A 27,127-nucleotide genomic window follows, 5' to 3' on the forward strand; every position below is an offset into this window, starting at 1 on the left:
TGCTGAAGATATGCAATGTTTTTTTTTTCTCCTGCTTCTTCCCTTTATTTTGTCTTTCTTTTATACTCATTTTTCATTTTATTTTCTTGTGTTCAGATACGTTCTATCACAGATTGAACTTTGTGCTTTGGATGAGTCAGCCGTTTTCCCTGGACTGACCACAAGAAGATGCTTTCGACGAGGATTTTTCCTTCTCGTCACATGAAAGCACAAACTGTGTACATGAACTTTCCTTTATTGGGTCCATTTGGTGCTCTTGTTTATCCTGATGCATTCAAGCAACTGCATGCAACGGTTTCTATCACTACGATAATTGTTTATTTGTTGAGCTGTTTTTTTTTTAAATGAAATAGAGGTATTTGAATAAGGAAATTTGTTACTTTAAGATAGCCAAGAGAGAATCAAATATGAGTTGGTTTAATTTTCTTATTTGTTTCTGAAGGTCTTTTGTATTATTTTCCTTCTATTTAGGTGTTTATTTGCATGTTTCTTGCTTTCTCTCTTACTGTGTCTTTATCTCTTTTTTCTCTATTTCTTTCTATTCCCTTGTCTGACATATGTGCTGGCCAAACTTTTGTCTTTTGACCTTTTTCATAAATAAATGTATTTATCGGCTTTTTGGTTAAACATCCATATGTAATTTTGTTTCGATGCTGGATTCAACAGTTTATTCGCATTATATGTACTGGATATTATCCTATACCAAAATCATAAAATACCCATAAATATCGTTTATTTACTAATAAATATTTTTTTCCTTTGGCGGGGGTGAGGGGGCAGCAATGTCGGCAGCCCGTCAGGATCGTGTGATTAATGCTTTTGCAATTTATAAAGTAAAATCTAGCAGTGATTGAAAAGCAACAGAGTCACTTTATGGCAATAAATAAACATTTTACAATTTACCCCTGTCGTCACTGAACCAACATACGAATCTAAAAAAAAAAAACATGGGTTATAAAGAAAAAACACAAATTTGTGATTTATTTTTTTTATTATAAAACTCTCGAATATGTCTATACAAACTGACTAAAAATACCTTTGTACACGACTCACTCCCTCCAGAAGAGTTCATCCAAACGCACCTGGGTCAACCTCACCCGCGGGTCGATTCCCCTGGCTTTCGTCCCCAGGGGCTCTCGTCCCTAGGGGCTCTGCTCTCACTAGCTCTTATACCAGAATGCAAGCTATTTTACCTTTTTTTTTGTTAAACATGTTTCACTGTTTAAGGGAATCATTTAGAACCTGAAAGGATTGTATTCTTTAAAATCTTGGGTTATCTCTTTCTCTCGTACAGCATCGTATATGGCTTATTATTACTTTTTTTTCTTATGCTCTCCGTACCATTCACTGCAAATTAATTTACACGGTAATCCATTCATACAGTAATAAATATGCTTAAACGATTAAAAACAGCAATTTACATTTAAATACATTAATAAAGCAGACGTAATTTAGAGGCAACAGCGGCAACAGCAGTACGGGCAGGTATGAGAAGCACCGTGGAGTAAAAACTTGGTGGTCTGACCCAGTCTCTTGCTGGGGACGCGGCGGCGGCGGGACCTCGGCCTCGCGCGCGCGGCGGGAGAGCGGCGCCGGCGGAGTGTGGCAGGGTGCTCCTGAGAGACCGTATGAAAATATCCCTGTGTAAACATTTGTGATCATTACGAGTGCGGACGAGCGAGCGAGCGAGCCGACAAGGCCGGCTCTGCTCGGCGGGAGTGAGCGGGTCCCCGCCACCGCCCGCGGCTGTTCCCGTCTGGAGCCGCAGCTGCTCTGAAACCAGGGACTCAAACTATCAGTACAGTCGTGACCGCTCCGCCGTGGGGCAGACTCCACCTATACGTTAAGACAACAGACTGACTAATCCTGTATCACAGCTGAAGGGTCTGAATATCAGATAATGTTTTATTTATCTATATATTTGGCGACGACCGACTAAACCTGGGCTTTCCTTACTTTCTCTACAGATCATGTGCCTAACGCTACGGTCTTCAGAAAATATAATAAGATCAATTCCTCAATGTCCAAAACTATATCTGGACTAAGCAAAAAAGAAGAAAAACGCTTTGGACAACTTTTACATCAATCTATGTAAAGGAAACAATCCCCATGCCAACAGTAGCGCAGGCAGGAGGAGCTGTAGGCCAGCAGGGCCCAGGTTCACGTGCGTAAATAAACGGACGTCACTCTTTACATGAGCGTAACAAGTATGCGTGAGCCGTGACTTAGCACCCACAAGTATGTACGTACAGCTTATACAGAGGCCATTCATGAAATGAGAAGGGGCGGGGCAGCGCAGCACCACGCGTCTAAGGACCCTCCAAGACGGTCGTGGAGCTGCGGGCCGGGCGTGTGGTGCTCAACGGGATGGACTGAATGCGATTGTTTCGTCGACAACAAAAGTTGAACGGGGAAGTCCGTGTCATTCGGACTAGAGGTGCAGGCCGAACTGTTCTTTTTCAATCTATTTCTGAACATCTGTTTCCGTCAAGTAATCTACCCGTCTGAATGATGAGAACAAGGCTGCCCTGGTTAACGCGGTGAACTTCCCTTCCATCAACCAGGCTGGCTTGTGCTTACTTTGAAGAAACGTGTGAAATCGACTAGCATGATGGGCAGCCGAGCAAGGTCGCTCAGCCATGCGCAAAAAAGGGAAATGGACTTCTACTGTTTCACTCGAGTCAACCGAAACGGCGAAGTACTGGATGAGAAAGACAAAATGTCCTACAAGGAATCGAATCCACACCTCTAGCGATTAAAACCGAAGGACGACCCCACTTCTTCGCTAACCTTCCGGCTAGCGTCCACACTTTTTTTTTACGCAAACTTGCTACGGTACGAAAAAACACCAAGGAGCACATGTGCGTCGCGTTGACATCTGGGACAGCGGGCGACGAGGGGCGAAGAGTCTTAGCATGGAGACGCCGCCTCCCGAGAGCGAGGCGTCGGGTCGTGGGCACCATTCACCATGCAGCGACGGGGAGGGGGGCGGGGCGGGCGGTGATTGTGTGTGCCCCTCCCCCCTAGCTCGCGACATGCCCCCTATACCCCTTTCAAGTCTCTCACCATCACATACAAAAAACACTGCAGCTGTACGAAAGACAAGCAACATGAAGCACCTGTGTTTTTATCTTTTTTTTTTAACACGACAAGAGCGGAAGTCGGCACTAACTTTACAATGACTTGACTACACATCGTTTCGCTTCCACTCCAACACAGTCAGATTTTGAGGAAGGAAAAAAAGCTCACGAATATAAATAATAAAAATGGGGGTCGAGGGATGTAAGATTATGGTTCATGAAAAAAGAAAAAAGAACACTTGTGATGCCCACGCAACTGTCCTCGGGTGTGCGAACACTTCACAAGCAACAGTGTCAGTGTCCTACACAGATACACTTAAAATACACTTTTTTTGTATATTGTCTTACAGATATCTCATTTCTTCTCGGGGGTTTGTAAAGCTCTTGAGTAAACGGTCTCACTGGAATTGCCGAGAAAGTTTTTTTTTTGTTTGTTTTTGTTTTTTTGTTATTTCACACGAACAGAGAAGGTTCATGGAAGATAGGACGAGCACAAGAACAGAAGGCCACTAAGTTACATGTATGTTGTCCTGCTGACAACAAAAAATGTATTTCAAGCAGTAAGCACGGCGATGTATTTCTGGACTAGTGTTCACTGTAATAAAATACATCTTATGTACATGTCTTTGTGTTTGTTTGTCTATAATGCGTCAACAACTATTCACAACTCTGAACACTGATATAGCGCCATGTCGAATTCCTCTCCTGTCCCTTGCGCCTCTACACCAGAGGCGACGTCACGTTCGCTTGTGCGTCCAGCTGGGCGTGGTGGTTGTACTGTGGGCGTGACTTGTGCTTCTTGGGGCATGGCGGTCTCGGCGGGCGGGCGTTGAGGGACTGCGCGGGGGCGTACGTGCTCTCGTCCGTGCTGCAGAAGGAGCCCCCGCGCCCCCACCTCGCCTCGCCGGCCGCCCGCAGCGCCTCCGCCCAGTTCAGGTCCTGGGCGTGGGAGAGCGGGTGGTGGGCGGAGCAGCAGGATCCCCCTGAGGAGCATCGGGATTCGTCCTCGGACTCCTCGGCGTCGCCCAGGGTGGAGGACTCGGGGGAGGTCCTTCCGTTGAGGAGCGGCTGCGAGTACCACTCCACGTCGCTCGTCTCCTCGGGGATGTTACGCGGATTCGTGCCCACGCCGACGGACGCGGCGTTCTCCTCACCCGTCTGCGCCTCCGCCGGGTAGCGCTGCTCGCCCAGGCCGGCCATCTCCAGGCGCGGGTACGTGCCCCGGCAGCCCATCATGCGCACCTCGTAGTCCGTGGCGTGGCCGGCCAGGGGTGAGGGCGGGGCGCGCAGCGTGGAGCGCGGGGGGCGAGGCCCCAGCAGGGGGCTTCCGTGCGAGCGGTGCGACCCGCCGGACGAGGAGCCGCCGTACGGGAGCTGCTGCAGGAGGAGGCGGGTGGAGGGCGAGTGTCCGCGGCTTCCGGTGGAGGCCAGGGTGTTGTCGCTCGACTGGTTGCCGTCCATGAGGGGCGGCGGCGGCGGCGGCGGGAACTGCAGCACCGGGCCCGTCAGGACGCCTGCGGGCGAGAGAACAGCGCCGCATTAATGACAAATTCTGCTGGACCGACACTTCTGGTTAAATTTGATTCTATGTTTCGTACAAAATAATGAGATGAAGTTGCTGTTAAAACAATATCGTTGTTATTTTAACCATAGGGTTAGTGTATAAGAGTGAGTGAGTGAATGTGAGTGTAAGAGTGAGTGTGCATGTCGGCGAGTGCGTCTGCATTTGAGAACGTGTATTTGCGCGTGCTGCCGTGCGCTTCGCCAAGACGCCGGCTCCTTCCCCGCGCCAGAGTGCCTTCTCACCTTTATCCGACTGGTTGTTGAAGTTGTGCGAGCGGTGGCTGGCGTGGCTGCCGCTGTGGTCGCTGGAGGCCGTCTTGGTGCAGGAGTCGTCGGAGGGCTGCTTGGCGGTGCCCAGGCTCTGACCGGGGCTCACCGGGATGTTGGGCGGCAGGCGTGTGCCCCCGGGGCCGCGGAACATGTCGCCGATCAGCGGCGTCGTTGCGTACGGCTCGGGCGACAGACACCTAATGGACAATAATGTTAATAAAATAACAACAATCATTAATAACTGTACTTTAACAACTACTACTTTAATAATAATAATAATAATAATAATAATAATAATGATGAAGATAATCCTAATAATATCGTTATACGAGGTCTCCAAACTAGGCAGCAAACAATTCGCCTTACATGCGGTCGACGTGTCCTCCGAACGAGACGAGCTTGAGTCCGTCGGGGTCCTCGTAGACGTCCTCCGGCGGGCGGCTCTCGTAGCCCCCTTTGCTGGACTCGGGCGCGGGCGGGTGGTGGTACAACTGCGTGATGGGCACGCCCCGGCTCCCGACGTCCGTGTACATGGTTCCCGTGACGCCCCGGTCCACACCCGGCTCGCCCCAGCAGCCGGGGTACTCTGCCCAAGGGCCGCTCCCTTCACCTGCTTGAAAGAGGAAACGGGGACTTTCACTACAGTGTCACTTACCGTGGCTCGGATTACTCACACTCACAGCGCTCTCTTTCTCACTACACGAATCCCGCTCTAAATGTACTCACCCTTGCTGTAGTACTGAGGACATTTGTTGTTGTGGCGCCGCCGGTATATGCAGTAGACGATGCCCGCGAGCACCACGAAGAGCACGCCTGCGGCCACGGAGATGCCCACGATCAGGTACGTATTGTTGTCGAAGGGCGAGGACTCCTGGATGTCCGGGGGGTGCGACGTCGAGCCGGGGGGGAGGGTGAGCACGAGGGGGGACGACACTGGCCCGGGGCCCCTGGCCGTGACGCCCCTCAGGGTGACTCGGTACGTGGCGCCGGGCACCAGCCCGGGGACCAGAGTCCACGTGTTGTTCACCGTCGTGTTCACCATCACGTGGCTGCCGTTTCCTGCGTCGGTTACCTGGGCGCGACGAAACATTATCACGTTTAGAAAATAATAAAAAAAAATCTTTTTATTTCAGATGAGAAATTATCATCCAGAGCTTGAAAGTCTGCGAGTTATTCAAGACCTACCTGAAGATTGTAGCCAATGATGCGTCCGTTGGACGAGCTAGCCGGGATGGGGTCCCACGTGACGCGCACGGCGGTGGCGTTGACGTAGGAGTAGTGGAGTCCAAGGGGCGGCACCGCTGGGGGCGCCTCGAGGGTGGTGGCCCGCACGGCGGCAGTGGCCTGGCCCTCCACGGCGCGGTAGAAGGGCACCACGAACACCTCGTACCACGTGGCCGGTCGCAGGTTGCTCACCACGTGGGAGGTGGGCGGAGCGCCGTTGTCGTGCAGTGCGACCGTTTCGACGCTGAGGGCGCCGCTGGGGTTGCCGTGCTGGGTCTCGAGGGGTCGGTAGCGTACGTATACGCCCTCCAGCAAGTTTGCGTCGACCAAGAGCTGCCACGTCAGTCTGAGCGAGGACTCCGACATGGGCTCGACGCTGACGAGTCTCACGGCGGACTGCGAGAGCCGCGCCCGGATGTCGTGCAGCGGCGGCGCCCCGCCCGCACCTTCAGCCAGAGTACGCACGGTGTGGGTGACGGGCGACGGCCGCGACACGCCGTGCGAGTTCCGAGCGCGCACCACGAAGACGTAGCGCGTGTCCGGCCGGAGATCCGTCACGGTGATCGACACGGGCGTGGGCGTGTGGCTCGAGGCGGCCGTCTGCTGGGTGGAGGCGGTGGCCCACGCTCCTCGGAGGTCAGGGCTCCAGTACTGGACGGTGTAGCCGAGCAGCGACGAGGAGCCGGGCCGCCCGCGCCGCCAGCCCAGCGTCACGAAGGTCGTGTTCACTCCCAGCACCGACACCTGCCCGGGGGCCTCCGGCAGCGTGCCTTCGTCGGGGATCTTGAAAAAGGCCACGTTGGGGTTGGTGGGCTTGGCGACGACCATCGAGGCCGTCCAGGTCGTCTCGCCCGCCTCCGACCGCGCCGTGCACGTGTACACGTCGGTGTCCGACATCTTCAGATCTGGGGCGGGTGAGAAAGGCATGAGGAACATTGCGTAATGGCTGCACGCCGGACATAATGCTGCTGCAAATACCTTCGCTAGCGCAAAGGAGGCTTCGGGACTTACCTTTGATCCTGAGTGTGCCGAGGGGCGTGAGGGAGATCCTGCCGTGGGCCTTGATGGGCTTCCCCGCCCGCTCCCACGCCACGGAGGGCTCGGGCGTCCCGCGGGCCTCGCACGGCATCTCGCCCTCCGTTCCCAGCGGCAGCGTCTGGTTGGACGCCCCCAGAGCGATGATGGGCGGCGGCATGTCGGCCACGTCCTGTACCTCGAGGTGCGCGCGGGCCAGCGCCGACCCCGCCACGCCCACAGCCGAGCAGACGTAGTAGCCCTGATCCTCGCGCTTGACGCCGCGGATGGTGAGCGTGTTGTGGGCGTCCACGAACCAGCGGCCGCCGCCCCAGGTCTGGCCGGCGCTCACCACGTTCCCGGAGCCCTCGTGCGTCCAGTAGGTGGTGGGCGGCGGCGAGCCGGACGTGGCGCACTCGAAGGAGGCCGTGCCGTTGATTCCTACTCGGGCGTCCAGGGGCGTCACCGTGATCAGGGGACGAGCTACGCAACAGAAGGTTCACGTGAAACACTGTCTAAATAATCAATCACAGAACAAAAATATTTATATAAAAATAACAACACATTAAGCCCAAACCGATGTCAATGTAATGGGCTGCCATTGCCAGGGTACTCACAATGGACGTTGAGTGTAATATTGGCGGCCACAGAGCCGACAGGGTTTTCGGCCTGGCAGGAGTACACTCCCTGGTCCTCCGGAGCGACGTGATGAATCCTTAGCACCTGACTGCTCTCCTCGAGGGCCATCCTCCCGAGGGGCAGCTCGCCCGGAGGATCGACGCGTCGCCAGAAGACCTCTGGCGGAGGATCGCCACCCACGCGGCACACGAGCTCGACGGTGGACCCCGCGGCGCCAGTCACCGAGCCCGACGACGACACCAGGTGGGGCGCCACTGTACGGGGGGAAAGAGCGTAGCACTGATTATTTTCTCACAAACAAATATCACTTTTCATACAACGGAGCCTGATCTCCTATTTCACAGGACCACAACCTCCAGAAGCTGTACGTACCAAGGACGGTGAGCATCGCCGGCGGCGTCTCCCGCTTGCCGAAGACGTTCCAGGCGCGGCACACGTACTCGCCGGTGTCGGACACGCGCACGCCGCTGATCACCAGGCTCCCTCCGTCCACCAGCCGGTACCTGAGACGCGGAGGAGGAAGGTTAGTTCTGCTGCCGCCCGCGCCCAAAGCCTGGTGGTCGGGAAAGGCCTCGCTCGCTAGGATGCCGCCAGGTGTTCCCCTCGATGCTACTCGATCTAAACTAGAATGTGTGAAATGTGTGTGTGGATGTGAGGATGTGAATGAGAGTGAGAGTGAGAGTGAGAGTGAGAGTGAGAGTGAGAGTGAGAGTGAGAGTATGAGTATGAGTATGAGTATGAGTATGAGTATGAGTATGAGTATGAGTATGAGTGTGCGTGTGCGTGTGCGTGTGCGTGTGCGTGTGCGTGTGCGTGTGCGTGTGCGTGTGCGTGTGTGTGTGTGTGTACTGCCCTATTCTAAAATTACTATCCAAGGCCCTTCCCTCCCTCGCACGGCCCCACGAGTCGGGCCCAGCCCAGGCCTAGAGCCCAGCAACATCACATAAAGCCTTCTACACTTTCCTCGGCCGCTCGCCCTGCCGCTACCCCACGCGGCGCCGGGAATCGACGCCACCGTTCTCCCCCAGCAGGCCGCTGTAGAACAAGGACCTCCCATGGCGATTCTTCTCATTTGCATAGCCTGATGATTCTATAACTATACCTGCCCCCCTCCCCCAGACCCGCCTTCCCCCCACCCTCGAGACCTGTGCTCCCTATTACATGAAGCTTCCAAGATTTTCAAACTTACCTACATGGCTGAAACAGTCGCCGATCTCCTTGCAAGTTACTGATTAATGAAATTCTAAATTACTTATCATTTGCACAAGAACAGCCGTGCAAACGCACACAGCCGCATGCACATGCAGGCGCGCGCACACACACACACACACACACACACACACACACACACACACACACACACACACACACACTCACACTCACACTCACACTCACACTCACACTCACACTCACACTCACACTCACACTCACACATATATATATATACATTATATTATATAATGTGTGTATATATATAAAATAGCGCACGCCTCAGGCGCCTTCTCCCCGAAGAGCCGCGTGACTCACCTGTGCTGCGTGGCGGGGTCGAGCGGGACGCCGTCCTTGACCCAGGACACCGCGGGCTCCGGGTTGCCGCGGGGCGGCAGGCACGCGAGCAGCGCCGTCTCGCCCTCCGCCACCCGCGCCTGCTCCGGCATCACGCGGAACTCATCCCGCAGAACTGGAAGGAAGACGAGCGAAAGTTAGTGGCGCTGAGACACACGCTCAGCCGCGCCGAAGCAAGCGCGAGCCGAAAGTGCTGGCCAATCATACTGACAAGGCGCCGGGCACTTCGAATGAGAGCATGGCGGTCCTTGGGCTGGACAACCATCGCAGGACGCGGCCATCTCCCTATAGTTCGACACAAGAAAACACGGAGAAACGAAGGCACTCTCGACAGGCCCGCTCTACCCCCACCTCTGTGAGCATTATCACATATAACATTCATATAACATACATATAGACAGATGTTCGCAGTGTCGAGTGATAACACTGCATTCATGCTAAACACTCAATTCTGCTTTCTTGCCAGCGCTGACATGCGAGAGCGGGCCAGGACCTAAGACGCCCGAAGGAACAGGGCTGAGGGCGGGAGAGATCGACGTCCCTCCTCCGTCCATCCTCCCTCAGGATCCGCCGCCTCCTTCCGAGACGCAACACGCGCCCTCTGCACCCACCCCGCTACTCAGCTTCGGCCGCAACTCCCTCCTGTCTATAAATCGAAGCTCCTCACAATAATAGACGCCTCGGCCGCCGTTTATTGCCCGCCCGTAACTCACTCCTCTCCACAACCAATCACCTTAACGGCGTCGCTGCTCACCCGCCCACGCCCCTTTCCTTCCACTGACTAATGGCGGGTGTGGGCGGACCTCAAGCGCTCGCCGCCCACCTGCGGATATTGCCCAATGCAACACGCCCACCGAGAAGGCAAGCCGGGGGACAAACGTTTCTTCGCACACCTGCACGATACCGAGCCTTCGTGTACGCATGCAGGGTACACATGACTGGGTATACATGTGTGCACACCTTGTTAAAGATCACACGTGAGCTCTAAAAGAACCACACGTGTGCCTGAAATACGACAGGACATAATACTTAGTTATTTAAGAGAAAACTAGCTTCCCAGCCGCGTATGTCTGGTACCCCTGCAACATCACGTGCATGTACGCCCTTACTATAAGAATATACAGTATGTGCATGACAGGCAACTGCATATGCAATGCTGCATGCTTGGCAACCACTCGAAAACTGACGCACGAGGCTTCCAATGGAACTTCATGGACGACAAGCGTGAGAAGTACTCAGCAGCAGCAGCAGCAGCAGGAGGAGGTGGAGGAAGAAGAAGAGGAGAAAGAGAAAGAAGAGGAAGAAGGAGAAGTAGAAGAGGAAGAAGAGGAGGAAGAGAAAAAAGAAGAGCAAGAGAAAGAGGAAGAAGTTGAGGAGGAGGAGGAGAAAGAGGAAGGAGAAGAGGAGAATAAAAAAGGGGGAATGTGGAGGATGGGGAATGAGGAGGATGGGGAAAAAAGAAGAAAGGGACAAGGAGGAGGAGGCAGAAGAAGAAAAAGGAGAGTTGGAAAAGGATGTTGGGGGCCTGAAGAGGGGGAGGAAGAGGAGAAGGATAAAAATAAGTAATAAAGAGGAGGATGAAAAGAAAGAGGAAGAGGAAACAAAGAAGGAATATCTCGCAGAAGAGAAGGAAATGGATGAACACGGAAAATGACATAAACAGTAACATATATTTCTGCCAGTAATAATAATAATAATAATAATAATAATAATAATAATAATAATAAATAATGATAATGATAATGATAATGATAATGATAATGATAATGATAATGATAATGATAATGATAATAATGATAATAATAATAATGATGATAATAATAATAATAATAATAATAATAAATGCCTGAAGAAAATGTGGAATAACAAGGAGAATAATAAGAAAAGAAGAATTAAGTACAGCACTGTGTTGCTCCCCCCCCCTTCCCCTGCCCGTACATATGAAGCTGCTGAGTGCCCCCCCCTCCCTCCCTCCCTCTCCCCTATACGTTCACCCCCCCCTCCAAGCCGACAATGGTCACTTTGCATGTGTCGTAAATAAACGTACAGGTTGAGGTGTCGTGCATGCGCCGTTCTCCCCCCCTCCCCCTCCTCCCTCCTTCTACCCCTCCCTTCTCCCTCTCTCCCCACCGTCCTCGAACCCTCGCCTTTGCCCCCTTCATTCCTCTCCCTCTCTCCCCACTATCCCTCTCCCCTACCTCCCTCTCCCTTCTCCTCACCCCCTGGAGTGTGAGGCTCCCCTCCCTCCTCCTCCCTCTCCCCTCCTTCCTCCCCTCCCTCCCCTTCCCCCTCCTTCCTCCTCCCTCTTCCCTCCTACCTCCCTCTCCCCTCCCTCCCCCTCTCCCCTCCTTCCCCCCACCCCCACCCCCTGGAGTATGAGGCTCCCTCCTCCCTCCTCCGCCTTGCCACTCCTTCCTCTCCTTACTCCATATATCTTAACTCCGGTGTACGATGAGCGCTGATCTTTATCAACTGCAAATTATAATTTATAAGGATCGTTAGAAAAAAATGAAAAAAAAAGGTTTAAAAATAAGGAAAAAGACAGAAGGATCGTGTAATTTCGTGCTGATACTTGGCGCTGATAAAAAACATTCACATTTTTATTTCACACCTAAAAAAAAAGAAAAGAAAAAGAAAAAGAAAAAGAAAAAACTATATTAGAGAAAAAATGAGGAAAAAATAGCATTGTGTTTATATCACCATCATCGGCACTTGCACCACACGCACCATACGCCTACAACCGCATAATCTTTATCACCATCGTTATCAGGAGGTCATCGCTGCTGTCGTCGGTTTTTGCTTTATCACACCATTTATCAGAGAGAGAGAGAGAGAGAGAGAGAGAGAGAGAGAGAGAGAGAGAGAGAGAGAGAGAGAGAGAGAGAGAGAGAGAGAGAGAGAGAGAGAGAGAGCGTGTGTGTGTGCGCGTGTGCGTGTGTGTGTGTGTGTGTACGTACGTGCATGTGTGTCTGTGTGAGTGAGTATTTTCTTTACACTCTCTGAGTTATGTTTCCCAGCCCGTCCCTCCTACTGCCTCCAATTCTCTCCTCCATCTCTCTCCCCTTCTTCCTCCTTCCTTCCTTTCCTCCCCCCCCCTCCTCCCCAATCCGCCTCCAGCCATCCTCAAATCGCAAGCATCACCACCTCATTGCCGCCTGGTGGTGGTGCCCCTGAACCGTGCCAGCCCACTCTCGCCCTTACGCCCTCCCGCCCTAAGGGGAGTTCCCTCGCGCGCCCCGAGAGATGGAGGGCCTGCAAAACACACTTTTACAGGCCGAGGCGAGATCGTGTGGGAGCGTGGACACGAAGATCGGCTGTAAGTATAATCTAAACGCCAACTTCACGCTCGTAAGGCATGGAGTGAGGGGGGGGGAGGAGGAATGGGGGGGGGAGGAGGAATGGGGGAGGGGGGAGGGGGAAAGGAGGAAGAGAGGCGGGGAGGAGTGGGGAAGGAGGAAGGGAGATGGGGGAAGGGGGAAGTGAGAGATGAGGGAAGGGGAAGGAGGAAGGGGAGGGGGAAGGAGGAAGGGGAGGGGGAAGGGGAAGGAGGTAGGGAGATGGGGGAGGGAAGATGGGAGGAGGAAGATATCTCTGCCACACATCGCAGTTTGCCGGCGTCATCTCCTTCCCTCGCACTCCCTCCCTCTCTCCCTCTCTTCCTCCCCTGAGAAAATTATACCACAGGGAGATCACCAGCTTCCCCCTTCCTCCCCCTCCTTACCAAAATCTCTCTCTCTCTCTCTCTCCCCTTCTCATTCTCCTTCTCTCCGTCTCTCATTCTCACTCTTTCTCCCTCTCTCCATCTCTTCTCTTCTCTCCCTCTCTCTCTCTCTCTCTTTCTCTCCCCTCTCTCTCTCTCTTCCCTCCCTCTCTCTCTTTCCCTCTCTCTCTCTCTCTCTCTCTCTCTCTCTTTCTCTCCCTCTCTCTCTCTCTTTCTCTCCCTCTCTCTCTCTCTTTCTCTTTCTCTCCCTCTCTTTCTCTCCCTCTCTCTCTCTTTCTCTCCCTCTCTTTCTCTTTCTCTTCCCCTCACTCAACCCTCCCCCCCCCCCATGATCGCCCCATCCACACTTGTTGCGGGATGATTATAGCGTGCGAGTCCCGGCCGCGGCAGCTCCCCTGGCCCGAGGCTGCGATCCCCCCTCGAGATAGGCCATAATACTACTGTGAGCTTTTTTCTTATATTAATCTCGCCAGACAGACCAGGCCGATTCGCAAGGGCCAGGTCTCTTTTTTTCTAATGAGGGGGGAGTGCCCCCTTTTTGTCCATGTTCCTCGTTCTATAAATCTTCTAGACGTCTTGAAGCTCCCTCTGCGAAGTGACCATGAAACCACAGGGGATTAATGTAAAAAAAAACAAGAAGAAAAAAAGGAAAATGTGAAGCAAGGGCCGTCGACTGCCCGGTGCCTCACGGCGTCTCGCACGAGGGAACCGAAGACGACTGGCGGTGACAGCGTGCAATTCTGGACACCTTTACGCACAGGATGTTTGTGGTCACGCAAACACTTTTTTAAGGTCCTTGGCTCCCTAAACACAAGACTGTCTACAATTTCTGTCAAATATAGATCAATTTTTTCTTTCTTTCTTTTCTTTCACATTGACAATGACAACCCGATGTCCCGGACTATCCTCTTCCCGTGGGAAACGGGATTCGTAATAGAGAGAAAGGCTTCATCGTCGCCAAGAAGAGAAAAGGTAAAAAAGAAAAAGAAAGAAAACGTGAGGAGGAGACACAAGAGGAAAACAAAATCTTGGGATCGGTTCTGTGTTGCCTTTTTCATGAATATATTCAAGCAAACTATGATATATCAAATACCAGGTGAGATTAAAAGCAATATAAACAATGAAATGTTGCTTCCCCAGCAGTTCCGAAAACAGAACAAAGACACTCCATTGTTCCTCCAGCGTTCTCCCAGAGCAGCCATCACCGCCATCGTCATCACCGTCGCCGCCGCCGCCGCAAACACACCCACACGCCCGTCACCACCGAGCGGAACACCACCAGACGCTGTTCCTGCACGAGGTGTTGGCTGCGTCTTGCATCCCCCCCCTTCGCCTCCCCTCCCCTTTCTGCCGCCCACGGACACCACGGCTGAAACCCGGACTTCAGCACCACGGGCGTCGTCACCACCCTCGCCTACGCTCACGCCCACGGCCTGGCCAATCGCCACCTTGATCGACAGGAACGGTTTTCATCATTATCATAACTCTAGCGCGAGACGGGCGCCATTTACTCTTCTCTTCGGTCTTGACGTTATAGGAGAAGGTAAAAAGTTTTTATCACCATCATGTTTTTAAAGTGTGGATGTAAAATAAAACTACAACACCATATCGATGATGATGATAACACTCCCGATAACAACATCGGAAATAGACACCGTGATTCACACACCTGCTTTCTTTCTTTCTTTCTTTCTTTCACTTCTCCCCTTTCTTTTCCCGTCTCGACCATATATTTTTTCCCCTTTCCAATTAAGCGAATGTCCAGCCCGGCCTCATCCCGACCCCCGGAGTTTAAGAAGAAAGGGAGACCGCACATCACAGACCTTAATATCGCTAATCCGGTCCTATGATTAATGTCATTACAGGCTTATCTTTCCCCTCTGTCCCCACCTTAAAGAATCCCCCCTCCCCTCCCTTCCCCTCTTCTCTCCCCCCTCTAAGACCTAATATCTTTCCGTCTGGGGGGAAGGGGGTTAGGGGAGGGGGAGGAAGGCGGGGTAAAGAGAGGGGGGGGTGAGAGGGGGAGACGCAAGGGAGAAATCGTCCCCTCAGTCCCCCTCCTCCCCCTCCCGCCCACGCACCTCAAAAATGACACACGGGAAGGCTATGTTGCAATCATTCCAGATTTATCCCGGGCGACAAGAGGACCAAATTGAAAAACTGAAATGACCAGTCTGAGGCTCGTAAAGCAACGGAACAGGCCCGTACGTCTGCTACGGCTCGATAAAAAAAAATAAAAACGAGTAACTGCAACAACACGGCAACACCCCTCCCCTGGTCACCGCCCCCCCTCCCTCCTCCCCTCATACGTTCACCCCCCCCCCCCATCCCCACACTTCACTCCGCCACGTGCTCGCTCTCGAACATGCGATGGCGTGGAGGGAGGGAGATGGACGGAGATAAGAGAAAAGAGACAGAGGAAAGGGGGAGAAGGGAAAGGAAACGGGAGAGAGAGAGATAACAGACAGAGAGAGAGAAAGGGAGAGAAAGAGAAAGAAAAAGAAAAAGAGAGAGAGAGAGAGAGAGAGAGAGAGAGAGAGAGAGAGAGAGAGAGAGAGAGAGAGAGAGAGAGAGAGAGAGAGAGAGAGAGAGAGAGAGAGAGAGAGAGAGAGAGGGGGGGGGATCAATCACATACAGTAACAATAAAGAACTGACAAGAAGTGAAAAATATCAACCAACTAACAGGAAAACAAATAAGAAAAAATACAAGAAAATAAACAGATAAACAAGAAAAAGATATGAATCAGACAAAGCAATATTTGAAAAAGGGAGAGAAAGTGATAAGCCCATCCAGTGCCGGGCTGGGCGCGAGGGCGACCACCAGCGCCGAGCACCTCCCGAGCCACGTGACCAGCAAGTGACCAAGCACACTCGATTAGCGCCGTCCTATCATTATCAGCCCTTCAGTCACAATCAGCCAACCCAATCCCCGCCATTACCAATCCCGAATTACCGCGAAAACCGCCCTCCGCCAATCCGGGGCAGCGACCGAACAGAGGAGTCTGTGCGGCGCAACTTCTGTTCATTTCCCTTCGGCGTCGGGGCGTGAGGGCGAGAAGGAGTCGGCGGCGGCCTGATAGATAGAGGGCGGCGGCGCGCTGTCGTGCGGTGGGTGTGATCCACGGGCGGGCGCGGAGGGCGGGGATGGGCGCCTTGGAGACAGCCATTTGTTAGGCGCCCACGCCCGCGAACCCTCTCAGCCGGCCACTCGAACATTTGCCGTCGATGTACAGTGATAATGATAATGAAAAACACAACGTGCTTTCCAGATGATAGATGGATGAATATCCTAATATTTTTATTATTTGTGTCATCAATATCATAATCAATACCGCCATTATTATGTAGTAATAATACGAGTATCATTATCATCACGAAACTTCTACACCATATTTTACTTATCACATTCTAATAATATTCAATCACATCTCATTAATTCACTGAAAAGAGTAATTTGCCAAAGCTCTTGCTTGAATCAAATCTAGTATATGCAATTTTGCAAACGCATGCAGAAAATAAAAATGTGTAAGCAATACGAGGCAAATTTTTCGGTGATTAATTGCAGTGGAATTAATGAACAAAAAGGCTTAATGAAATGCAATGAATTTTACCTTTTCCTTTCCACTATTTGCAATATTCATTTTTATCTTTCAAATTCTATATCCTCATCTCTGCAGTCTGTTTGTCCGCCTGTCACTGACTATTTATCCGTTTACCTACCTATTTGTCTGTCTATCTCTGTCTTTGTCCCTCCCTCTCTGTGCCTCTGTAAATACCCTTACATCAAGCTTGCGTTCCGGTCGGCCGCCCCTGGAACCTAGGCTGGACTGGCAGAGACACGCTGGACACTGACACATACTGACTCGCACTGACACATACCAACACACACACTGACACGTTTCCTCTCTTTACAGTGCAGGAAGCGAGGCCACAAACCAGGCCCGGACACCTGTCCAACCTGCCACTGTTCCTGATGATCTTTTGCGCGAGCGGGGCCGTAGTCCTTCTCCACTCGGACACACGGGCCGCGTGCGATTGCATTGTTCAAAAGAAACGGTTCTGTTTTACACGCGGGCCACGCCGGCCGACGCTTCGCTAAAACGGCTGTCCAGCTGGGGTGCGAGGCGAATAAATCCTGAACTCTCTGAAGCACGCCTGAAATATTGACCAATCGAATGTTTCCCTGGCTACGCGTGACTCCCACATAATCTACGGACTTTCGACGCCGCGTTACAGTACCCCCGCGAGTTGCCGGTTGCAGATGGAGCCGATTATGGAGTCTGGTGACGTACTTTCGCAAAGCGGTTCTAGTGCGCCATTAAAATCTCTTGTGAAACGCTATCTAGAGTATAAGGTGAGAGCCCGCTAGAGCAGTGGTCATTGGAGGACCTAAACTCGTTGAGAACAAAGAAAGTAGAAAAAAATGAAGTGGCTTTTACGAGGAAATATTGCGCTGGTTCCATATGTAGCGCAGGTAAAGTAAATCCCTTAGACAGAAAACAATAAGAAATAAAAATGAAATAAATAAACATCTAAAAAAGAACAGCAAGAACACGAAATAAAAAAGTACTACAACTCGGCGTACGTGTTCCCCTCCTCTCCCCTCCCCTCCCCTCCCCACCTCTCCTCTCTCCTCCCCTTCCCCTCGCCCCTACCCTCGCTCTCCCCTCACACATACACAGATCCCCACACACACACACACACACACACATAGAGGCCCGCCCCACCCCCACCCCACATACACTTACACACGCGCGCTTGGCCAGACACCTTCGGCCGCAATCAATCCGCCGGCGCCACGCGAGGCAACGGCCAAGGAGCGAGAGGTTGGGGCTTCGGACGCGGTGGGGGGGGGGGCAGGGAGGGGAAGGACAGGAAGCAGGGGACTAGGGTGGGTTGGGGTGGGGCAGAAGGGGGGAAGGGGCCTGGGGAAGGGGAGATGGAGCAGACGAGGATCCCGGGAAGAGGGGGTGATACGTGGGGTTGAGGAAGGGGGTTGCAGGGGGGCGGTAGAGGGATGGGAGGGGGGGGGAGCGGGAATTTTGTTCGGCGGTTCAAATTATTCATCGCGCGTGACACCTTCTTTTTATCGACCGCCCCGCCGCCCGCTACACAAGTGCACACAACACCTAATACCGAACACGGGATTCCTGAGCAGAGGTTTTCAACAGGGGGAGGAGGGGCAGAGGAGCTGTATCCCTCCACCCTCCCTCCCAACACTTCTCTTGTCACTTGGAGCCACGCCCCCTGTCCCATAGGCGGAGGGGAGGGGGGGAGCCGTCTGGGTGACATGAGCCAGGTCGTCGTGTGATGTGGCTCATGTCTTGCGCCCCGGTGGCTCTCGCCGAGGCACTAATGCTTTGTGGCGCATCAGAGACTACACTCATGGAGAACTAACGGTCGTTATTATTCCGGCCGCCTGAGGGCACTTTCGCAGAGGGAGCACGAATGCCAATAAGTGGCATGAGCGCACGACTTTGGCAATGCATTGTGTATATAAACGCCGCCGCTACATCTAGTGCGCGGGGATTGGCACTCGAATAATATCCACGTCGCCCGGAGCATGTGTAGTGCCAGTGTTGTGTTGGCACTCAAAATACGATATATAAATCTTCACCCCGTGTCCTGGCACTGAATATGTGGTTGTAATGCATGCTCAAGTGCTGGCCATGAAGAGGGCCATGACAAGTGGCACTAACCACATGGTGCCACGGTGAAGCACTACGCCACACACATCTCTCGGGTGTTTACTGACAGCACATCGCAGTTATTATATGATAATCCTTATCATATGCTTTGCGCTTCGCTAAAATTAACTGTGACCGCAGTCGACGCGAAAGAAAGGACACACCAAAATAATCCAGTATTAAATCATCAAGAGCAGCGCGATTCCCGGTGCGTGATTGGCCACTGCGAACAATATGGACTATCGGGATTGGCTGGACGCGACGGCTGTAAATATCCCCAGCCGGTTATTATCTAACAAAGAGGCGAGAAAGAGTCCTCAATATAAACCAATTTGGAAGGGAAAGGCCGCTATTTAGCGATGTTATACACAGCATTCCCAGCAACCGCGGCTGTTATGGATGCGAACACGGATGTTGTGAAGGAGGAAGGAGACACCGGCTCTGTTGCAGGTCTCCTCGCGTGCTCGCTGGAGTACTTCGGGCAATCTAGGCCCCTCGCTCGAGGGTCTGAAACCTGCCCTGATGGAACCCTCAAGTGGCGCTCTGCATTTATAGTTAACCCGTTCACACTAGGACATGTATCACGTATCAAGGATCTTGACTACATGCGATGCGATTTATTCTTTTTTTTGTGTGTCCATCAATCTGTTTGTTCAGCTTCGAAGGACTACCATACCAGTTGTTGACATACAGGAATAAAATGAATACATTTTGCACGTCCCCCATTGGCCTTGTGCTGGTGAAGTGGAAGCCTTCCCTACAACCCCCGGCCAGACTGCGCCAGCCCGATGATAGTATATCCCTGTCCCCGACAAGTACATTGCATTCCCCTGCCGGAATACAACAACCCTCTAATAGTATTCGCCATTCTGGATTGCAATAAAAGCAATACACACGATCACATGTCAGTATATATCTGCAATACATGCCGGTGGACGTATACACCCCACAAGGGAAGTCGGGCCCGCACTCAATAACTCCAATGTACACACACCGGTAGGAACTGCAAACACAGGTCGCCCTCCTGTGTACCTGCTTGAGTGAAGACGGCCTCCGGTGTGTGCCCAAGGGCGGGGAGGACGCGCTCCCGGCCAAGAAGGACGAGGGATGGACACCGACAGGAGGATACGACGACCTTTTTAAAACCCAGCTCTGGAGAGCATGACCTCGAATGGGCAAGAACTCGGAGACAGACATGCGTAGCCATGTCCGCTGGCCGGGAAGGACACGCCGCCGCAAGGACACAGACGGAGGTGAGAAGACTCGGTGGAAGGAAAAGGGCGAGGACACGGCGGACATGAGCAACACCCGCAAAACGTCACCTAACGGCCCCGCGGGACATTAAGCACCGGCGCTGCCATCCTTAGAGGGCCAGAGCCTGAATGCCAAAGCGATACTTATGCAAATTCGAGGAAGCGTCTCGTAATAGGCAGGCGAAGATAGCGTTCCAGCGGGGCCATCTTTGCCTCGTAATTATAGCCTTCTTCTGGACCCTCTTGATGGTAATTATAGGAAATTTATACCCTTTGTTCTAGCGCCGACTCGACTTCGAGCGAACGGGGAGGAGGGGAGTTTCGAGTGGGTGAGTTATGGTCGTTGGTAGTTGCAGTAGGTAGGAAGCAAACCATAAAAATAACGATGGCGAAACAAAAACAAACTGAAATACAATATATTTAGATATATTTATAGGATATAGACTTAGGCGCCGCATACTATCGAACCCTACAAATGAAGCTTTAAGACCACATTATGTTCATGGATAAGGGCGTATTTTCCCCGAGAGACGAGGCCAGCCTACGAAGGTGGCGCCCTGGAAGAAGCAACGGGGTCAAAGGTCAAAGCAGTTAACCCACCTCAGCTGAATCCGCGATGAAGGCCTGGGAACAGTTTTTTTGGTGTGTGCAAAGCTTGAATAACAACTAGTTTGCGTATATGTGCGTGCGCGGGATTACGCATTCGTGCATGTGCATAAGCTGTCTGATCCGAGCGTAACGTGATCTCGCGAGACCCGCTGTCACGTGACTCTTGAGCTGTTCTACCTTGTCACGAACACTCCCCCCCCCCCCTTACCCTGACCCCCATCATTCCTGAAGCTTTACGACCGTTCCCGTAGCCCCCCCCCCCTTACCCCTTACCCACCCACCGCCTATTTTCGTCCTTATATCACGGAAATGATGAATGAGGTGGTGACAAGCGAGCTGTGGGTAAACCACCATCAACATAACAAAAGGTGCGTACGTGGAGGGGTGAGCTCCCCCCCTCCCCCTCCCTCCCGCTCTCACCTTCTACAATGACGCCCACGTCTCTGAGGGATGAACGCCGCCCACAATCGCTTACGTACGTTGTCTTTTGGAGGAAGAGTCAAAGGGAAAGAGTAATAAGAGAAAAACAAAGAAAGATCGAGAGAGAGAGAGAGAGAGAGAGAGAGAGAGAGAGAGAAGAGAGAGAAAGGGACAGTTAGAAAGGAAGAAGAGAGAAAGAGAGGGACAGAAAGAAAGGAAGAAGAAAGAGGGAGAGGGAGAGAAGGGGCGATGAAAGAGGCGATAAAAAAGAGAGCGCAGAGAAAAGCAAGACGAGAAATTCACGAAAATAACTGAGGGACGGCGGGTGTCAACCACAGCCAGAGAGGACGCCAGAAAAAAAGAAGCGAATGTGCCTCTGTATGTCAATAGACGCAATCCTCCCCAATAACGACATGAATGAAGCATTAAAGACGATCCAAGAGATACTAAACAACACTGAAGAGACTTAGCAGCTGAACCACGTCTCTGCACCCCTCCCCCCTGCCCCTCCGCCCCCCCTTGACATTCCTTGCCCCTCGTCCGCGTTCCTCGGCGGGCATAAACGTCACTTCTACCTTCATACGAACAGAAAGCCCACCACCTCCCCAACGCTGCGAGCATCCCGACGACGCCTTATCCTAACTGCCTAACACACGGGGCGTTCCCACTGTGTCTAACAAACGTCTTCCTAACAAACTAACAAACATATTTTTTTACTGTATTCCCAAACGGAGGTTTCTAATATCAAAAGGGGAGAAAAAATTCGCCTTCTAATGGGGATTCCTAAACAAACACTTTCTAACAGCTTAACAAACGCCTTCCTAACAACCTAGCAAACTAGCCACTGCCACCACTACCACCAGCTCCAGCATCCCTTCCACCAAAAGTGCCACCACGACAACCACCAGCAACAAATCGACCACCTCCACCAGGTAAGCTATTACACCTCCACCACTTCGCTGCCGCCTCCACCTCCCGCGCTCCACTTCTCCCCTCCAGACGCCGCCGCTCCTAACAATATAACACAAGACCGGCATTCCACGCACAGCTTCATCTTGCCGGCGTCGTGGCGTTGGGGTGGGGGGTGGGGGGCGAAGGGGCTACGAGGGAGGGGAAGGAGGGGGGAGGGGGCAAGGTCGGTATATCAGTGTCAGGGACCGCTAAGACATCGTCGGGGGAAGAGAAAAATCGAAAACAAAACCCTAAAATAAAATGCAGCGCGTTAGGGGGCAGCCCGGTTAAAAAATAATATTACACATATCCAAACACACACACACACACACATACACACACACACACACACACACACACACACACACACACACACACACACACACACACACACACACACACACACACACACACACACACACACACACACGTACGTACGTAGGTGCGTTTACGCACCCACTGTGTACAGAAGGCGAGCATGTGTGTCGAGAGGGTGAGAGTATTATCGTCTATGTGTGTGCAAACTCCCCGGATATGAGAGGCGCCCCGGGCGGGTGCAGGGCAACAGTGTAGGCGTATGAATAGGATGCGACGAGATCCTTCCGAAGGTATAGGATGGACTGGAAGGGATGGAGTCGACGAGTACTCATTACCTGATGTTTAGACGCCAGAGTTTTCCGTTTTCATCCTTGTGCCACAGGCACTCCGGCGCAGTGGCATCGCCGGCTTCCCTCGCGGCAGGCGCTCTGGACACCTGACCCGAGAGCCTAATAAAAACATCAGCTTACCCCGCGCTCCATTAGATAAACACTTCACGGAAACTATCACCACGCCCCGACAACAGCCGTGGGCGTGTTTCCTGGACCTTAAGGGCGCCGGGTCACCCTCCCTCCCTCTCCTACCTGCCGGCCCCTCCCTTCCCCTTCCCTCCCACTATCCCCCCTCCCGCCCTGACGGTATCGCACCTCCGCATCGACAGTGATCGAGGACCCCTGAGGCCTCGTCCGCGCGCCCCGCCATGACCTCTCCTGTGCAAAGAGACTGGAGCACCGGTGCGCCTCGCGTGCCCGTGCACGCTATGCAGCGGGCCTGGACCAAAAACGCAGTGGCCATTAAACAATCGTACAGTCAAGCAGCAGACCAATCTAATCTGCATTAACGTTACATACACTTATACGGCGGTGTATGCGTGCGTACGTAAACCATATTTTTTCGATTAAAAAATAATGATATAAGAGGGGAAGCTAGCAGCCGAGCGCCCGCCGCACAAGGGCGCGACCCAACGCGAACAAAGGGCCTGAGCAGGGGCGCGCGAGGCCAATCAGCGCGGGCATTGGGGCCGCACCTGCGCCTCGACCAGCTCACTGTAGCGCCCTTGTTAGCTGCTGTAATCAATCACGATGGCGACGGCGCTTCTATCACTCTAACATTTGTAATCACATAACCTCATTCTATTAAACCAAACGCGACGTGTACATAAAATCTGCAATAATCATGCTGATGACGGTAATGAGTATACAATATTACTAATAGAAACAATGATAAAAATGATTAATCAAATGATTAATGATATAACTAACAAAACCAATTATGACATTTTAAACACAAACACACACACACACACACACACACACACACACACACACACACACACACACACACACACACACACACACACACACACACACACACACACACACACACACACACACACACACAAATAATATATATACATACATATATATATATATATATATATATATATATATATATAATCATACATATATATATATATATATATATATATATATATATAAACGATAGCAATAGAAATGATGAGAATGAAATCAAAGATAAAAATGACCGTGGAGACGACGGCACACAACACTCACTGGCGATCTCGAGCGTGGCGTTCCTGCTGGTGACTTTGCCGACGGAGTTCGAGGCCACGCACCAGTACACACCCGCGTCGTTGTCCTTCTTCGTCTGCAGCACCTTCAGGAAGAACAGGCCGCCCGTCTTCAGCTGCACGTGCCGCTTGTTGTGCAGGCTGGAGGGGGGGGAGAGAGAACACAAAAAGGCTTAACATGAGAGGAAATATCTTGTGGAATATCACGTCCCCGTCAATCTATCTATCAGCTGTTCTATCTATCGATCTATATACATGTATATATTCTTGCGTTGAAAATTATAGCCCCCATTATTTCTTTCATCCAAAGTCTTATTTTCTGGTGTGCGTCTACGTGATTTCTTTCCCTTTCTTATTTTCCTTCATTTTCCCTCTTTATTTGAAGATATAATCCGGCAAATCTTCCGGGATGACCGTCCGCCCTTCTGCGGTATAATTGGGACAAAGGCTAATTGTTTCAGCGGAGAGACGGAGCCAATTAAAAAAAGCGAAAGGAAAGGAGGGGGAAAAAGAAAAAAAGAGAGAGGAAAAAAAAGAAAAAGAAAAAGAGAGAGAGAAAAAAAATAATCACGGGTTTCGTAGCCAGCAAGAAAGAGCGTTTTTGAGGACTGATATCAAAGCGCAGGTGCTGTTTAGGGTACAATGGGGATGCTAAAGGCGGCCTGAAGAGGAAAGAGGGAATGAAAGGGAAGAGGAGACGACGGGATGAGAAGAGGGGAAGAAGAGGAGAGAGATAAATATGGAATGAGACGTGGGAGAGGGAAGGGGAAGGGGAAGGAGGTAGCATATACATAGGTATAGAGAGGGAGAGGGAGAGGAGGAGGAGGAGAGGGGGGAGGAGGGGGAGGAGGAGGAGGGGAGGAGGGAGGAGGAGGGGAGGGAGGAGGAGGGGTGAGGAGGGGGAGGAGGAGGAGGAGGAAGAGGAAGGAGGGGAGGAGGAGGAGGAGGGGAGGAGGAGGAGGAGGAGGAGGAGGAGGGGAGAGGGAGGAGGAGGAGGAGGAGGGGAGGAGGAGGAGGAGGAGGAGGAGGTGGAGGAGGAGGCGGCGGCGGCGAGCGGCGGTGGTAAGAGAGAGAGAGGGTGAGGGGAGAAGGGGAGTAGAAGGAGAGGAGGAGAGGGAGTAGGGAGGAAGAGAGAGTGAGAGGGGAAGGGGAAGAGGAGGAAAGAGAAAGAGTGAGAGAAGATTAAAGAGGGACGGAAGGAGAAGAATACGATAGGAGAAAGGGAGAGAAAGAAGAGAGGGGAGAGGAAGAGAAAGAGAGAAGAGAGTTAGGAAGAAGAATGAAAGAAGAGAGTTAGGAAGGAGAATGAAAGAGAGAGAGAGAGAGAGAGAGAGAGAGAGAGAGAGAGAGAGAGAGAGAGAGAGAGAGAGAGAGAGAGAGAGAATGGAGAGGAAGAGAGAGAGAAGATAGATAGAAAGGAGAATGATGGAGAGAGGAGAGAGGAGAGAGCGAGAGACGAGAAGAAATGAGAGAGAGAAGAGGAGAGGGGAGGAGGGATCCTACAGAGGCTGGAACCCGGCAGATGAAGAGATTATGCACTCTGAAGGATGCTTTTCATCACAGGGGGAACTCGCAGTCAAAACGTGAATGCACGGACTATTTCCCATCTTAAAAAAGAGAAGAAGAAAAAAAAAGCCTATTCATTGTCGTACGCCAAAAGGAGAGACTACGAACTCAAAATCCATTACGCTCTTTCGAGTCCTGTGTTACAGCGTACAAATCATTAACGTGTAATTCAATGCACAAGGAAGATGCAAGTTAGTTGCTCAACAGCACTGAGGGGGAGGAGGTGGTGGAAGGCAGGAGGGGAAGACGGGAGGTAGAAGGGGGGAGGGGGTGGAAAGGGGGAAGGGGGAGGTGGGAAGCGGGAGGTGGAAAGAGGGAGGTGGAGGATGATGGGGGAGGCGGGAGGTGGAAAGAGGGAGGTGGAGGATGATGGGGGAGGCGGGAGAGGAAGGGAAGGAGGGAGAGGGGGCTGAGGAGTTATGCTTTTGTCTGTCGGAGCGAGGTTTCCTTTCCTTTGTCTGTAGCCAATTAAAAATTACCCAAATCTGCCGAAGGTAATACGTTTTCCTTCTTTTAATCTACATGTTTGAGTATGTGGCTGTGTGTCTGTCTGTGTGGCTCCCTGTGTGCGAATATGTCTCTCTATGTGGCTGCCTGTGTGTCTGTATCTGTCTATGTGGCTTCGTGTGTGTCTGTATCTGTCTATGTGTCTATTTGTATGTCTATCTGTCTTTATCCATATATACCCAACTACCTGCTTACCTTCACTTCCAATCACAAGGAAAGCCATCTTTATATTAAATAGAATCCCAAATCTCCACAGCATAAGAACCATCTACAAACAATTAAAAAAATACCTTTTTTTAAATAAGCGACAACGAAATTTTCCGAAAACAAGAATCTTCCCACTTAACATTTCATCAGTACTTTATAAAACTCTAAATTGGTTTCATGAAGACGAGTGGCCGTGAGTTTGGCGAGATTACATCATGAGAGCGGGTGTGGGAACTAGAATAACGTGTTCCAGGAAGAGAGGAAGAGGAAGAGGAAGAGGAAGAGGAAGAGGAAGAGGAAGAGGAAGAGGAGGAGGAGGAGGAGGAGGAGGAGGAGGAGGAAGAGGAAGAGGAGGGGGTGGGCAGTGGATTAGGAGGATTAGGAAGAGAAGGAAGTAGAAGAAGAGGAGGAGGAAGCCGAAGGAGAAGGTGGTGGTGGTGGTGGTGGTGGAAAAAAGGAGGAGGAGGAAAAGAAAATAAGATGAATGAAAAAGAGAAGGGGAGAAGAAGAAGGATAAGGAGGAGAACAAGGATAGGAAGAAAGAAAAAGAGGAAGAAGAAGAAGAAGAAGCAAAGAAAGAAGATAAGAATAATGATCTGGAGGAGGAGGAGGAGGAAAGGGAGGAGCAGGAGAAAAGGGAGAAGAGCAAAAAGGAGAAAAAGAAACAAGACCCCGCGAGGGCCACGAGGCATCACTCACTCGAAGGGCTTTCCGTCCTTGTACCACGTGATCTCCGGGTCGGGGCGGCCGACGGCGTGGCAGTTGAGGGTCGCTGGTTCGTTGCGCGGCACAAGCAGGTCCGTCGGGTGTTCCGTTATCTCGGGCGACCGATATTGTCCTGTAAGAGAGAGAGAACGAAAGGTGTCAGTTAAATATCCAACAATGTCGGTATGCATGAATACGTACACGTCAACCATTCGAGCACATGTCGACAAACATGA

The 27,127-nt window shown here is 51.9% G+C and overlaps 1 protein-coding gene across 2 annotated transcripts; it reads right to left on the reverse strand.

The window, feature by feature from the left end:
- Positions 1 to 972: 972 nt before the first annotated feature.
- Positions 973 to 27,127, reverse strand: LOC119573244 (protein sax-3-like). 2 transcript variants are annotated; one of them, XM_037920383.1, is made up of 11 exons: positions 26,886 to 27,127; positions 23,890 to 24,047; positions 9,318 to 9,471; positions 8,163 to 8,293; positions 7,769 to 8,044; positions 7,149 to 7,634; positions 6,099 to 7,042; positions 5,640 to 5,985; positions 5,280 to 5,523; positions 4,887 to 5,110; positions 973 to 4,594 (listed from the first exon to the last, which is right to left on the reverse strand). In XM_037920383.1, the coding sequence occupies exons 1-11, from the start codon at positions 27,101 to 27,103 to the stop codon at positions 3,801 to 3,803; spliced, it is 3,975 nt and encodes a 1,324-aa protein (XP_037776311.1). In that variant the 5' UTR covers positions 27,104 to 27,127; the 3' UTR covers positions 973 to 3,800. The 2 variants fall into 2 exon arrangements, with proteins under 2 accessions (XP_037776311.1, XP_037776304.1); XM_037920376.1 differs by having other exon boundaries at positions 5,280 to 5,526.

Source organism: Penaeus monodon, chromosome 1 (genome assembly GCF_015228065.2).
Source record: "Penaeus monodon isolate SGIC_2016 chromosome 1, NSTDA_Pmon_1, whole genome shotgun sequence".
Classification (NCBI taxonomy): Eukaryota; Metazoa; Arthropoda; class Malacostraca; order Decapoda; family Penaeidae; genus Penaeus; species Penaeus monodon.

Coding starts and splice junctions, on each gene's coding strand:
- LOC119573244 (XM_037920376.1), bottom strand. CDS start 27,103: ATGGTTGACGTGTACGTATTCATGCATACCGACATTGTTGGATATTTA. Junction 24,048..26,885: donor AAGGACGGAAAGCCCTTCGA/GTGAGTGATGCC, acceptor CCCCCCCTCCAG/CCTGCACAACAAGCGGCACG. Junction 8,045..8,162: donor GGCGATGCTCACCGTCCTTG/GTACGTACAGCT, acceptor CCCCCCGTACAG/TGGCGCCCCACCTGGTGTCG.